This window comes from Eulemur rufifrons, chromosome 7 (assembly GCF_041146395.1).
Source record: "Eulemur rufifrons isolate Redbay chromosome 7, OSU_ERuf_1, whole genome shotgun sequence".
Classification (NCBI taxonomy): Eukaryota; Metazoa; Chordata; class Mammalia; order Primates; family Lemuridae; genus Eulemur; species Eulemur rufifrons.
The window spans coordinates 161,057,186-161,069,947 of NC_090989.1; the positions used below are offsets into that span (position 1 = coordinate 161,057,186).

A 12,762-nucleotide genomic window follows, 5' to 3' on the forward strand; every position below is an offset into this window, starting at 1 on the left:
GCCTGCAAGAGAGGGCTGGCCCGGGTCAGCTGCTGCGGGCGGGCCGGCGCGGGGAGCTGTGGGCGGCCGCTGCGTCTCCTGCCGCCGCCCTCCCTCCGCCACGATGCCGGGGATCGACAAGCTGCCCATCGAGGAGACGCTGGAGGACAGCCCGCAGGTGAGGCGCGGGGGGTGGCTGGCGACGAGGGAGACCTCGGTGGGCCGACCCCAGGCCTGGGCCACCGCAGGTGCCCGGCCCGGCCTAGGTGGGCGCCTCCGCCGCCCAGGTGCTCCCGCCCGTCGCGGGCCGCGCCCCGAGCCGCCCAGGCCGGGCCTGCCGCCTCAGGCCCGCGTGGGCCCGCGCTGCTGGGCCGAGGGCCGCGGACGGAGTCCCAGCCGCGTTCGTGGGCCCGGGGGTCACGTACGCGCGCGGGTCTCCTTTTATTTGACGAAAGGTGCTGTTTTTTATCACCGTGATATGAGGTGATAAATCCCGGTCGTGGAATTTTCTCCCCGAAAACCTCTTCGGAGAAAATGCAGAAGGGGAGAAAACCCGGTAGTCTAATGATTTCCGAGGCTCAGCAAGGTAGGGAAGGAAATGCATAGTTTTTCTTCGAGAGATGCTGAAGGGTGTGGAGAGCTGTTGGCGAAGCCCGTGACGGGTCCTGGAGCCTGCGTCCGCTCTCCCTGCCCAGTGTGCCCGTGTCGTGGCCGTGACTGTGGCCGCTGTCACTCGGGCTGTGCACGGCATGTGATGGACGGTGCGTGCCTTCACGGCTCCACAACTGCGGCGCCGCTCGCTGCAGACTCGGCCCTAATAAACTCATCAAAATAAAAGCCCTGTGTTCTGTGTTTTGTGCGTTGGAGATGATACTGGTATGGTGGTTCTAGCTTAAGACAGTTTTGGAAAATGTAACCATTTGATATTTTTTCAATACTGAAGCTATTTTTTCACTACTGAAGCTATATTAAAAAAGATGTTGGTGGAGGGCTGCAATATGCATAGAGAAACTTCATCTCTAAGCCTGTCTTTTACACTAATTGAAACGATTTAAGACGATGTTGCTGGTTGGATATCACTTAGAATGAAAAATTTCTGGAGTATTTTCGTTAGAAATACAGTTAATATTTAGAAATACTTCATGTGTCTTTACAGATTAATATGGCCCCCAAAGAAGAAAGGAAGGAAAAGTCTAGATCCCCCTTTCCTGGATGGCACTTCTGCCATGGATTTTGTGCCAGTCTTAATTTTCAAGTTGAAATGGGGCTCTGATTGTAGAATTGATTTGTTCTTTTTCATTCTGAAAGTTATCTTCATACGCCAGTTGTCTACTGGTAATGTACTCTTATCAGCTTATACTGACAAAAAGAGAAACCCACATTTTGGTTTATCTTGACTGCCGTATAGCTGGTTCAAATTTTTCTTAATGATTTCCCTAGTATAAAGTTAAAAAGTATATTTGTTTCAGGTGATTTGCAAAAGCTTTGTGGGATGTATTGGTCAGGTGCATTTTGCCATTTTACTTTTTTATTATGTAATACTCAACAGGTTGCCTTACCTTTCTTCTCTTACCTGGCTTGTTTTTTATAGCTCATAAAAGCTATAAACAGCTCAGAATGGATTGCACAGTGCCCTAGCGATGACTTCTGAGGCAGAGATAAACTGACTCATCTGATTAATTTCTTGAGCTTTTCACAGAATTAGTTTACAATTTGAGAATTAGGGTTTTTTTTCTCCTTTGGACAAGCATGCATCATATTAGTATCAGTTTCACAATAATTTTTTGTTTGTTTTTTTGAGATGAGAGTCTTGCTGTGTTGCCCAGGCTGGAGTGTAGTGACTATTCACAGGCATTATCATAGTGCACTACAGCCTCAGACTCCTGTCCTGAAGCAATCCTTCCCCGTCAGCCTCCCTAGTAGCTGGGATTACAGGTGTGCACCATCAAGCTGGCTACATTGATTCTCTTCCCGTTTGTAGAGGCAGTTGAAATAGGTAAAATTCATTTGGAAAACTTGGGACACTTGGGATTTAGGAAGGGTAGAGACTTGGAGGGGATTCTTAGGCAGAACCTGTGGCAGGATGGAAAGCCTTGGATCTGGGATTGAGAAGGCAAGGGTTTTAATCTTCACTGCCACTTAGTGCCTTTTGCTTTAGGGCAAGTTCCTCAACTTCTTTGAACCTCGGTTATTGTAGACAGGGAATGTTTCTATTTTGGACCCTGATTATACAAAATACTAGTTGCTGGTTCAGAATAATTGGAAGGTAGAGGAAAGGGTACACATACAAATATATACATCTATCGGGCACCCAGCAGCAAACCCTAATAACAGTTTGCTTTCTTTAATCTTTTTTTCTTATACATATTTTAATGTAATCGAGGTTATATTGTGCGTAACAATTTTATTTTACTTTTTTTTTTTTTTTAAGAGACAGGTCTTGCTCCTTTGCCCAGGATGGAGTGCAGTGGCATCATCGTAGCTCACTGCAACCTCGAACTCCTGGGCTCAAACCATCCTCCCACCTGAGCCTTCTGAGTAGTTGGGACCACAGGCGTAAGCACCTGGGCGTGCTTTTAACATAACATTATAGCTTAAATATCTTCACATGTTTTTACATTCTCAATAAAAAAAATTAAAGACAGCACATTTCCTTAACTGACTTAACAATTAACCCATCATTGGACTTTTAGAGTTTTCTCAAAGTTTTGTTTTTATAAATAGGGTTGAGATTAATGCTTTTGGGTATAAATTTTTCTCAGTTTGGACTATTTTATCTAGTATAGAGTCCAAAGATGTAGAGTAACAAAGGATATGAAAACTTTTAAAGCTCCTGATAAGTTTTTATTAGATCATTTGATCCTAAGTGGCCTGCCAGTTGCTATGTAAAAAAATTAGAGCATTGGAGTCATGGAAGACTATCCTTAATTATAGTTTTCCTTTTTTAGTTTTGATATATAGTAACTATTGAAATAGGGGAAATTTGCAAGTCCAAATCCAGCTGGTCAAAATCTTTAGAATTATCTTGCCCAAACCACACGATTCTGTAAAAGATCTCTATCTGTTGAGGCAGAAAATCCTAAGCCTACACTAGATGCTTTGTCCATGTTTATATATTGTCTTGAAAATCAGAATCAAAATTAAACTTGTTAATTACTAAGAACAGGTATGATCTTTAAAAAATAATTGATTTTATGTGTATTAATAGATAAACATCTTAATGATTATCCATCCTTGATAAAACAGTGAAGATAAACCCCAGTCCCAAATGTAGGTATCTTTCTTTGCATAATATGAAATACTCATAGAGTATGAGACGTGCATTTCCCCCCCATGTTTTAATATCTCTGATTGGGATTTTCCTTAGAGTTGATGGTATTTTAACAATTGCTATCAGCCAGATGGCAGTTGTAGTGTAATTGGTATTGCCTACAAATGTACATACTTGGTTTTTTCTCTGAGCATACAGGCCAAGTGTAGCCTTTCTGTGTTCAGCCAATGAATCAATTAAGAACCATTTGAGAAAGGAATACCAGTCCTGCTTTGCCTGAAAACTTTCCTTTGATACCTGGTGAGATGTCAAGCACTGCCATCAAAACTTGCTGGATGAGTCAATGGCTTAGAAGAAAATATTAGGGACAAAAGTGGATCACTTCTAAGAAATATTTGTAACCTCCTCTGGGCATAGAGAATAATAATGTATGAGAAAACATTGATAATGATGACTCTTGAGTTGAAAAGTGATTCATTAGAGTTGAACTCTGAATGTGAAGTTTTAGAAATATATTAAATTTATGCTGCTTGTATTTTCCTTTTTATGTTTACATGAAAGATATACAAGATAAAATTCTATCTGAAGGTTTATTTCTGTAAATATAAGGTAAGAATTTTAAGACATAAGATAAATCTTAAATCATAGCTTAATTGCCAGCATTGTTTTGTTTTAGTAGAACATATATAAAAATCGTGTATCTTACAATGCATACCATCATAGATTCAATGAAATGGTACCATATTGATTCTATTTTTGTAAGCTGCTAACTTTAAATGAACAGTAAATATACAATGCTGAACTTGATGTTGGTAGCTTCAAGTAGGGAACTTGTTTCAACCCTGTTTTGTGTAATTCCTTAAATTGGAATTACCCATTTTTAGGAAAAAAATAAAATTATGTGGCAGGTTTTTCTTAAGAATGTCACTAACCAAACAAGATTTCCTGATGCTTTCTTAAAACTTCTAAAAATAGCACTATAGGGAATTGGAGTGGAGTACTGGAGTGAAAGAAATTCTGTCAAATCCAAATCTCTGAGGCCTGGGGAAGCAGAGGACTTAAAATGAGGACTTCATATATTGGCGTAATGATCTTGTGTCTTTTTGTTTTTCCCTTATACTATATTGATTTGCTTCCTCTTCTGAAAATAGGAAGCTAAAAAATAAGTTGATTTAAAAAAAAAAAAAAACTCCTAAGGCAGAGGCATAAATTATTTTTGGAATAAAAATACAAAGTCATGTTTTGGATTTTAAACTGCAGTTATCTCCAGTAGTAGTTGGTATTTTAATTCTTCCCCTGCCTTTGGACTATAAAATAGTGAGAGTACCTTGCCTCTGAGTTTCCTTATCTTTGATAATTTTTATTGATATTCTTAACACATATTGACAATTTTTTCCCTCTTAAAATGAAGATAATTTTTACATGTTCATAGTAAAAACAAAACAAAACAAAAGTCAAACAATATAGAAATGTATGAAGAAGAAGAAGAAGAAAAAAAACCCAGATTTTGCACTCAGAAAAAGCTAGGCTGAAAAGTTGGCCATGCTGGGGAGGGTACTGTGGTATTATTTTAGATTAGGACATGGAGGGGTTTGGCACTACTAAGAGAGACCATGGAAGAAGAGAAATAATCATACTAAGTTATCTTGGAATAAGACATTTAAGATATTTATAATACATGAAAAAAACCAAAAAATATATGTAGAATGCTATTAATTTAACTTTGAATGCTTCTGTTGATTTTTTGTTTAGATATAGAATTTTTAATTACAAAAATATACCTCTGTTCCTTCTAAAGTTTGTATGACATAGTTGGAAAATACCTCTGCTTTAGTGAAGTGAAACAAAACAAAATACCCTGACTTCTTAGCATTGCTATCAAAGGAGAGAAAATAGACTGAAACTCAGAATTTTTGCTTCCTTTAGGAAAAAATGTTTTTCTGTCTGATTTATACAATGATTTACATAAACTTATTGCTTTTATTTTATACAGACAAGGTCTTTACTGGGTGTATTTGAAGAAGATGCTACAGCTATTTCCAACTATATGAACCAATTATATCAAGCTATGCATCGAATCTATGATGCACAGGTAAAAAGCTAAGAGCTAACTCAATACTGTTATTCAAAAATGAATCTTTAAGCCCCAGGAGGATAGAGATAGTGTTTGTCTTATTTACTGATGTTTAGCCCTATCCTGGGCTCATAGTAATAAATCTTTGTTGAATGGATGAATGATCATTAAGTATTTTGTATTACAGAGTTTACATTTCAATTATTAGTGTAGTTTGTATCACTACAGAGTTGATGAAGATTGAAGCTTCTGCCCATCCTCCCCAAATGCAGTAAGAGCTTTCTTACTGAAACTCACTGATAGTAGTGATCTTTGCCTAAGATTTGACTGAGGACCCCATATTGTCAGTTAGTATTTCCCCTAATCATACTTTTGATATTATGGAACACTTCTCCTTTTTGAGTAGAGGATTTGCAAGTAGTCTGCCTCTATCTAGTTAGAAGAAGGTAATAAAAATTAGATGTAGCTCTGGAGTACAAGGAGATGAATTTAAGAAGGGTATGACTAGATTTTCTTGTTGACCAGGCATAAAATTTGAGGTTATATTTGGGTAACTTAATCATAAGCTTTAACAGCAGCCTGGGTTCTATGATAATACTTTCTTTGGGATTAATTAAGTGTACAAGTTTGATTTTTATTTTTTTTTTTTTCCCTTCTCATTTTCTCCCCTTTCTGGATTCACATTTTCATTATGTACTTGAAAAGTTATGATAGTTGTTTATTTTTTCCTTGTGATAGGTCTCCCAGTCTTTGATTTCTGACCACAGAGATAGTCAATGAACATGTAAAAGAAATATTATTTTTGTCATTCTGAAAAAAACTTTAGAATTAAAAAAAATCTCTTTCATATGGCTTTGTTGCTACGTTGTGTGACTAATCAACCACATTTTGGTTTTATGTTATTAAACAGTCATTATAGTCTAGCATTAGTATCTAGAGAGGCATAATCAGTCATCAGTGTAGACTCTAAAGATTTTGCTAAGGTTATGTCAGTTTACTTCTAGCTTTAAAATAGTTTAATGCTTAAGTTTTATTAGCAAAAAAAAAAAAAGCACATACCTAGAACACTGCTGAATTCCTTTACATAAGTGTCTGTTTCCTGGTTTGAATTTCTTTTTAAAGTTCTTTAATGGTAGTTCTCTTTCCAGTGATTTAATGAGGTTTTAAAAAGCATACTATATAGTATTTATATTAACTGATATTAAATAAAAGTGGCCTAGGTATCTTCAACAAAAACTTTTTTCTTAATCAGTAATATTGTGCTAATTTGAATGTTAATCTTTTTCCATAGAATGAATTAAGTGCAGCAACACACCTGACTTCAAAACTTTTGAAAGAATATGAAAAACAGGTATCGTATATTAGAATTTTAAAAGCATAATTTAAAATATGCAGTGATACATGTTCTTATCAAGAATTTTTAAACTTTTTTGAGTTCACAGGTTATGCCATTAAATTTCACTATGGCATTTACTTTGAGATACTTTTAATGATTTAATGCTAGATACAGAGGCTCTATAATTTACCTCTCTTCTCTTTACAAATGAAGAAACTGGGGCTTACTCAAAGTTACACTGTTGGTTATAGGAGGAACTGGAGCTAACCACCAAATCTTTGTACTCCCAGTATGGTATGCCTTCCAATATACCATGTTAATTGGTTACTTAGCAACCATCGTAACTAATGTTTATTAATTACATAAATTATGCTGTTTTATTAATGACATTTTTAGAGCTTATTCAAAATTTTAGAAGTTTTCTGAGGTTATTTAAAAATGTAAATTACAATGTTGTCATTCACAGAAGACATATAGCACTGAACCTCCACCTTATCTCTGTTTCTCACTTTTCAGCGTTTTCCATTGGGGGGTGATGATGAAGTTATGAGCTCTACATTACAACAGTTTTCAAAAGTTATAGATGAAGTAAGTGTTTATTTTATTTTGTTTGAATAAGTGGTCTTATAATTAGTTACTCAAGATGTGTAGCTTTTACTGGTAACTTTGATTATTTTATGAGTAATATTACAAAGATTGCTATAGAAGGGCTTTATTTTCATAAGGCCCTGACGGCTGGCTCATAAAAACAATACTTTCTTTACCTGATGAAAGGAAATTATTTTCCAGGAATAAACATATAGATGTGTTTTCTCTACTCCTACTCCAGATACCATTCGATCTTTTTTTTTTTTAATCTTTTACTTTTTTAGTGATAGGATCTCCCTCTGTTGCTCAGGCTGGTGTGCAGTGGCATGATCATAGCTCGCTGTAACCTCAAACTCCTGGGCTCAAGAGATCTCCTGCCTCAGGCCCCCGAGTAGCTAGGACTATAGGTGTGTGCCACCAGGCCCAGCTAATTTTTTTTTTTTTTTTTTAGAGATGGGGGGGTCTCACTATGTTGCCCCAGCTGGTCTCAAACTCCTGGTCTGAAGTGATCCTCTGGGCTTGGCATACCAAAGTGCTGGGATTATAGGCATGAGCCACTCCAGCTAGCCCAAAATCAACCCTTAATTTCTCAAACCAGTCATCCTAACAAATCATTTAAAAAAAAAAAAAAGACCTGGAAGGTAGGAGAAAGAGGATAGTGAGAGATGTGTGGAGAATCCATTAACTGTTCTCTACTGTTGCAGGGAAACTGCTTCTTTTCACATGAACCATTAGATAGTTTTGTCTATTTTAGTACTTTTAACTGGAAAAGTAATATTTTGAAATACTTGAATAGCTCATTATAACAAAATGTTATCCTAGGAAATCAAGGTAAAGAAATAGTACTTGTAGAAAATAGAACTTTTTTCATTTTTAAAAAAAATTGTGGTAAAATACATATAACAAAATTTGCCACTCATGACATTTAGTACATTCACAATGTTGTGCAACCATCACCACTGTCTATTACCAGAACATTCATCATCCCAAAGGAAACCTTGTACCCATTAAGCAGTCACTTCTACCTCCCTGCTCCCTCCAGGCCCTGGCAACCACTAATCTGCTTTATGTCTCTATGGATTTGCCTATTTTGGATATTTCATATAAATAAACTCATATAATTTGTGGACTTTTGTGTCTGTCTTCCTTCACTAGCATGATGTATTTATGGTTCATTCATGTTGTAATATGCATCAGTACTTCATTCTTTTTTGGCTAAATGAAAGTTCATTGTATGGATATATACTACATTTTGTTTATTCATCTATTGGTGGATGTTTGGATTGATTGCATCTTTTGGCTAATTTGAATAATGATGCTATGAGCATTCATATAAAAGTTTGTTTTTTTGAACACCAGTTTTAAGATTTTTTGAGTATGTACCCAGGACTGAGATTGCATAATTTTATGTTTAACTTTTAGATGAGGAACCACCAAACTGTTTTCTATAGTGCCTGTACCATTTTACATTCCCACCAACAATGTAAGAGGGTTCTAGTTTTTCCACATCTTTCCCAATAATTGTTCTTTTCTTTTTTTTTTTTATTATAGGCATCTAAGTGGGTGTGAAATGGTATCTCATTGTGGTTTTGATTTCTATTTTCTTGATGGCTAATGATATTAAGCATCTTTTCATGTGGTTACTGGCCATATGTTTATCTTTGAAGAAGTGTTTCAGATCCTTTGCCCGTTTTTTAGTTGGGTTATTTGTCTTTTTATTATTGAGTTTTAAGAGTTCTTTATTCTAGATACTAGTTCCTTATTGGATATGTGATTGGCAAATATCTTCTCCCATTCTGTGAGTTGCCTTTTTACTTTATTGATAGTATCATTTGATGCACAAAATTTTGATGATGTCCAGTTTATATTTTCTTTTGTTCCTTGTGCTTTTGCTGTCATATCTAAGAAACCATTGCCAAATCCAAGATTATTCTTTGTTTTCTTCTAAGAGTTTTAAGTGGAAATTTTTTGTACCATATAATGTTTTGTATCGAAATTTTTAGTGTTTTCTTACATAAAATTTATCAAAGCCTTTTTTTACTAGATTTTGTTTAATTTATGTAACACTAGCTGAATGTCTCTGTATAGTTAGTTATTTGAACTTTTTGGTCTTTCTTTTTCTAGCTTAGCTCTTGTCATGCAGTACTTTCAACTCAACTTGCTGATGCCATGATGTTCCCCATTACGCAGTTTAAAGAAAGAGATCTGAAAGGTATTGAATTCAAGCTTATATTTACTTTCATCAGCTGTCAGAAGATCAGTGCTTATGCAGTTCTGATTACTCTATTCTGACCACAGCCTGTGCCACTTTAAACAGTTATCAAACATTTTATAGGGGCTCCTGCTGGGTGTCAAACTAGATACTGAGAAATATTGATTTGGATAAGATATCCTTTCCCTGGAGAAATCGTAGAGAAGGAGATGAGTAAGCACATAGTTATGACACCATGTCTCTTATAATTAGGGAATGAGCAAGGTACTGTGGGTGCTCTTAGGAGAGGGTGAGAAAGGCTTCACCAAGGATGTGACATGAACATTGAACAATGAAGAGGAATTTGCTAGAAGAGAGTCATTGTTCTGTTGGAGGGACTAGAGTGAACAACAGTATGGATTGCAGAGATACATAGAGAATAACAAGAAATTCAATGTGGCTGCAATGATGAATGTTTCAGGGTAAGACAGGAGATGAATCTAGAAATAGATTATAGATGGGCCTGGATCATGACAAAGAGGTTAGACTTGAGTTTATGAGCAAAGGAGAAGGTTATGGGAGTTTTTAAGGAGCAGAAAGACACAATCTCTTTGTTTTTGGAGTATGGAATAGAGTGGATTTGGTGTCAAGGAGACTGGATTAGGAAGTTGTGGGAGTCCAGTGAGGTATGACCAAGGCCTTAATTAGGATAGTGGTACAGAGTATAGAGGTGTGTGTATGGGCTGAAGTGGTGAGAGGTAGTCACATGTAACAACTTGCAACTTAGTAGTTTTTTGGTTTTTTTACCCATTTAGAACTACTAGGTGATACACAATGAGAGTTTTATGGAATTGGCTTTGCTTTTTCATAATTTATAATCTCAGCCATATAGACTTATTTCCACAATACGTAGACAGGATAAAAACATTGAACTAATGTATCAGTGAATGGTGAAGTACTTAAAGTATACATGAAATAGAGAAAAATATACTTTAGAGATGGAGTTAATAATTGTGCTCATGATCTTCAAAAATGATCATTTATAAAGTCAAGAAACAAGATCTCTTTTCTCACAGTGTAAAGGGAATGAATGGCATAATGTTAATAAAATGCTTCTCATTCAGCATTTGTGCTTATTAGAGTTATATATCAAAAATGAATTAATAAGTTAGATTCTGGCACTAAATCAAAATATTGCATATCTTAGCATTTACAATGGGTTTTAAAATTTGTTTTTGTGTCATATTCCTTAGTTGTAGCAAGTAGATTTGCTAGTGGTGTAACTCTTGCTAATGATAGGAAATGGTCCATAGACTAGCTGAAATACAGAGTAACTGTTTCACCTTGAATGTTAAAGGATGAAATATTATTTAGAGTTTTAATTACAGTTTAACTGGCAGTTATTTTCTAAACAAATGTATTTCATAAATATGCTAAACTTAAATTATTCTTCAACTTTTTCAGAAATACTAACATTAAAGGAAGTATTTCAGATTGCGAGTAATGGTAAGCCCTGAATACTTTGCACACTTATTTCTTGTAATGTTGCATATTTCAGTGCATATCCATTGCCAGATTCTTTGTAACAAAGAATGCACCTGATTAAATATATAAGTGAACATTGTTTAAATCACATTACTACTTAAAGTACACTGTTACGATTACAAGAAAAATTTTAAAGGCAAGTAAATCAATCTTACAGTTTACTATCTTCATAATACTTAGGGAGATGATGTAATATTTTATCTTCCTTGTTTTTCTTTTTTTTTTTTTTTTTTTTTTTAATAATTTATTTATTTATTTATTTTTTTGAGACAGAGTCTCACTCTGTTGCCCAGGCTAGAGTGAGTGCCGTGGCGTCAGCCTAGCTCACAGCAACCTCAAACTCCTGGGCTCAAGCGATCCTACTGCCTCAGCCTCCCGAGTAGCTGGGACTACAGGCATGCGCCACCATGCCCGGCTAATTTTTTCTATATATATTTTTAGCTGTCCATATAATTTCTTTCTATTTTTAGTAGAGGTGGGGTCTCGCTCTTGCTCAGGCTGGTCTCGAACTCCTGAGCTCAAACGATCCGCCCACCTCGGCCTCCCAGAGTGCTAGGATTACAGGCGTGAGCCACCGCGCCCGGCCTCCTTGTTTTTCTTATATTTCAATTTTTTTTAATGAGCATTTGCTTTTTTTTTTTTTTTTTTTTTTTTTTTTTTTAGAGATAGGCTCTCACTATGTTGCCCAGCCTAGAGTGTGGTGGCTTGTCCCAGGTGTGATCATAGCTCACGACAATCTTGAACTCTTGGGCTCAAGCAGTCCTCCTGTCTTAGTCTCCTGAATGAATAATTGGGACCACATGTGCGCACCAGCATGCCTCACCCCATTTGCTATTTTTATACTAAAAAAATACTTTAAAAAACTTTTAGTGCATTGTAGTTTTCTTGCAATTAATTTTTTTTAACCAATTTGGTAAGTAGATACATAATTTAGGGAAAATTTGGCTATGGGGAAAATTTGAGTGCAATAATCATGTAGTTGGTAAGGAATTCTTATCTTGCATTAGTACATTTGCAGAAAGATGCACATGTGAAGACCATTTAAAGCATTTATAGGTTTTGCAAAGTACTGTTGTACTGTTGTTAACACTCATTTCTGTTTTCTAGATCATGATGCTGCAATTAACAAATACAGCCGATTGTCAAAAAAGAGAGAAAATGACAAGGTGTGATACATCTTTAGTCCTTCAGGATCACAATTAACAATTATTGCATTAGAGGGTCTAGTTTTTCCTGTTTAAAAATAGAGCCAGCAGTTACTTTGTATGTTTTGCTGTATTGCTCTTAGTTTATTCTTTCCCTCTAGCTGTTCAAAACCTTTCTTATAATCATTAATCTATTTAAACAAAATATTTTTCTTCTGCCAAGATCTGATGTTATAAGTAAACATAACTATTTTAAAAATGTAATTGATGCCTTGTAGTTTTACTGTCTCCTGCTTTGTATTTTGATGGCATTGCATTTGTTCTGTTTGAACATGCATATGTGTTCAAAAATGTCTTCTGAGATACAGTAGCTGAAAAGTTGAATTGTTGCACACATAATTCAATGAAATTCTGTTATGAGGCCCTCCTCATTTACAGGGAACATATATCTTTTGATATTTCTTCAAGGAGTGAAATACAAAAATATGACACTATAGTTGAGAAGAAATGCATTCAAGTAGAGATCAAAGAACAGAATATTAACCAGTTCACCTGGATATTCTTTAAGATCATGTCTCTCTCCAGAGCCTAATCCAGGGCTTCATCTGTAGGCCTTACTAGATCCTTCTGAGT

General features: G+C 36.0%; 1 protein-coding gene across 1 annotated transcript in view; it reads left to right on the forward strand.

The window, feature by feature from the left end:
- Positions 1–30: 30 nt before the first annotated feature.
- The window catches only part of APPL1 (adaptor protein, phosphotyrosine interacting with PH domain and leucine zipper 1), a 30,728-nt gene continuing 17,996 nt past the window's right edge, over positions 31–12,762 (forward strand). Inside the window, exons 1-7 of the mRNA XM_069473727.1 lie at positions 31–157; positions 5,244–5,342; positions 6,616–6,675; positions 7,177–7,248; positions 9,373–9,460; positions 10,904–10,945; positions 12,092–12,150. Coding sequence (XP_069329828.1) covers positions 104–157; positions 5,244–5,342; positions 6,616–6,675; positions 7,177–7,248; positions 9,373–9,460; positions 10,904–10,945; positions 12,092–12,150 — 474 coding nt within the window. The 5' untranslated portion in view covers positions 31–103. The remainder of the gene's footprint in view (positions 158–5,243; positions 5,343–6,615; positions 6,676–7,176; positions 7,249–9,372; positions 9,461–10,903; positions 10,946–12,091; positions 12,151–12,762) is intronic.